Source organism: Penaeus vannamei, chromosome 6, assembly GCF_042767895.1.
Source record: "Penaeus vannamei isolate JL-2024 chromosome 6, ASM4276789v1, whole genome shotgun sequence".
In the NCBI taxonomy this organism is placed as follows: Eukaryota; Metazoa; Arthropoda; class Malacostraca; order Decapoda; family Penaeidae; genus Penaeus; species Penaeus vannamei.
Genome location: NC_091554.1, coordinates 46,246,145 through 46,248,644, shown reverse-complemented (window position 1 = coordinate 46,248,644; position 2,500 = coordinate 46,246,145). Strand labels below are relative to the sequence as shown.

At 29.6% G+C, this 2,500-nt stretch overlaps 1 protein-coding gene across 1 annotated transcript in view; it reads right to left on the bottom strand.

Moving 5' to 3' along the window:
* The window catches only part of LOC113809495 (galactosylgalactosylxylosylprotein 3-beta-glucuronosyltransferase P), a 10,843-nt gene that overhangs the window by 1,172 nt on the left and 7,171 nt on the right, over positions 1–2,500 (bottom strand). Inside the window, exons 4-5 of the mRNA XM_027361109.2 lie at positions 1,164–1,260; positions 605–718 (exon numbers count right to left, since the gene is read on the bottom strand). Coding sequence (XP_027216910.2) covers positions 605–718; positions 1,164–1,260 — 211 coding nt within the window. The remainder of the gene's footprint in view (positions 1–604; positions 719–1,163; positions 1,261–2,500) is intronic.

Below are 2,500 nucleotides of genomic sequence, written 5' to 3'. Positions count from 1 at the left end.
TTTTTTTAAGGTCAGTTGCACAAGGTGTCGTTTGCAAATGATTATCCGTTAAATTGATTCATTATCCGTTAAATTGATACAGGTAAGTAAGTATATACTGCTACTGTGTGAAGACAAATTCACAAAAACAGTTTCTGAGATCAAATCATGCATTAGAAGTACCTATCTATCTACCTATATATCTATCCATCCATATATATATATATATATATATATATATATATATATATATATATATATATATATATATATATATATATATATATATATATATATATATATATATATATATATATATATATATATATATATATATATATATGTGTGTGTGTGTGTGTGTGTGTGTATGTCTATGTATACACACACACACACACACACACACACACACACACACACACACACACACACACACACACACACACACACACATATATATATATATATATATATATATATATATATATATATATATATATATATATATATATGTATGTATGTATGTATATGTATATGTATATATAAATACATACATGTATATATGTATATAGATACATATATACATATATACACACACACAAACTAAGGCAGACAAAGCGCCGCCCACCTGGAAGGCGTCATGGAACCCGACGACCCTCCCGCCCCTGACGATGGGCGCGCTGATCCCGTAGCTGAGGATCATGCCCACCGGGAACACGGAGGCTCGCTTCGTCGTCCTCATCTGCGGCAGAGTTGGAGTTTTGAGTTGTAATTTTGGGATTATTTCGTCTTTCGTTGTCTGTCTGTTTTTTTCTGGTTATGTCAGTTACGTAAAAAAAAAAAAAAAAAAAAGGGGGGAAAATATGCCTTGTGTGTGTGTTTGTATGAATGTATACGTATATAGTCTACATATGTATGCATATATCCAAACACAAATAAGCACAAACACATCTATCAAAAAATAAAAAAATAAATACCAATACAATCTTAACAGCAAATCTATATAAAAGAAACAATACAAATAAATGCATATATATCTAGATAATATACATATATATCTATACATATAGATATATAAATACATATATATCTATACAAATAAAATATACATTTATAAATACATACATATCTATAAAAAAACGCAAAACAAACCAAACAGATCAAAATAACCATTCCAAAAACCTCACCTGCTCGAACAGCCTGACATCATAGGCGTTGTCGTCATCAGCGAAGTATAAGACCCCCTCATGTGCATTCTCTCGCAGCCACTTCAGCCCCTCCCGTCTGTGGATAGAAAGGGTAGGGTTGGTTGTGGGTCGGGTTGTGGGTTGTTGTTGTGGTTGTAGTATGTTATTGTCGTTGTTTTTGTTTTTTAAGTGGTTGTGGTATGTGTTATCTGTGTAATTATGATTTTGGCGGGTTGTTGTTGTTGTTGTTGTTATTGTGGTTGTAGTATGTTATTGTCGTTGTTTTTGTTTTTTAAGTGGTTGTGGTATGTGTTATGTGTAATTATGAGTTTTGCGGGTTGTGGGTTGTTGTTGTTGTGGTTGTAGTATGTTATTGTCGTTTTGTTTTTATGTTTTTTTAAGTGGTAGTGGTATGTGTTATCTGTGTAATTATGAGTTTTGCGGGTTGTTGTTGTTGTTATTGTGGTTGTAGTATGTTATTGTCGTTGTTTTTGTTTTTTAAGTGGTTGTGGTATGTGTTATCTGTGTAATTATGATTTTGGCGGGTTGTTGTTGTTGTTATTGAGGTTGTAGTATGTTATTGTCGTTGTTTTTGTTTTCCAAGTGGTTGTGGTATGTGTTATCTGTGTAATTATGATTTTGGCGGGTTGTTGTGGGTTGTTGTTGTGGTTGTAGTATGCTATTGTCGTTGTTTTTGTTTTTAAGTGGTTGTGGTATGTGTTATCTGTGTTATTATGATTTTTGTGGTTGTTGGTGGTGGTGGTATCAAGAGTTTATGATGATTATCGTTGTTATTAATTATTCCTAATATGTTTTATTATAATTCGTATCAATATCATTATCATTATCGTAATTATTGACGCAATCATTGTTATTATCATCATTATCATTATAATCATCATTGTTAATAATGTTGTCATCGTTATCATTATCATTATCATCATCATCATCATTATCATTATTATAATCATCATTGTTAATAATGTTGTCATCGTTATCATTATCATTATCATCATCATTATCATTATTATAATCATCATTGTTAATAATGTTGTCATCGTTATCATTATCATTATCATCATCATCATTATCATTATCGTCACTGTTATCATTGTTATTATCACTTTTATTATTATAATCATTATCATCATTATTACCATTATCATTATTGTTATCACTGTTATCACTGATATCATCTATATCATTATCATAATCATCGGTAAAATCATTATTATTATTATTATTATTATTATTATTATTATTATTATTATTGTTGTTGTTATTATCATTACTACTACGACTACTAACTAATAATAATAATAATAATAATAATAATA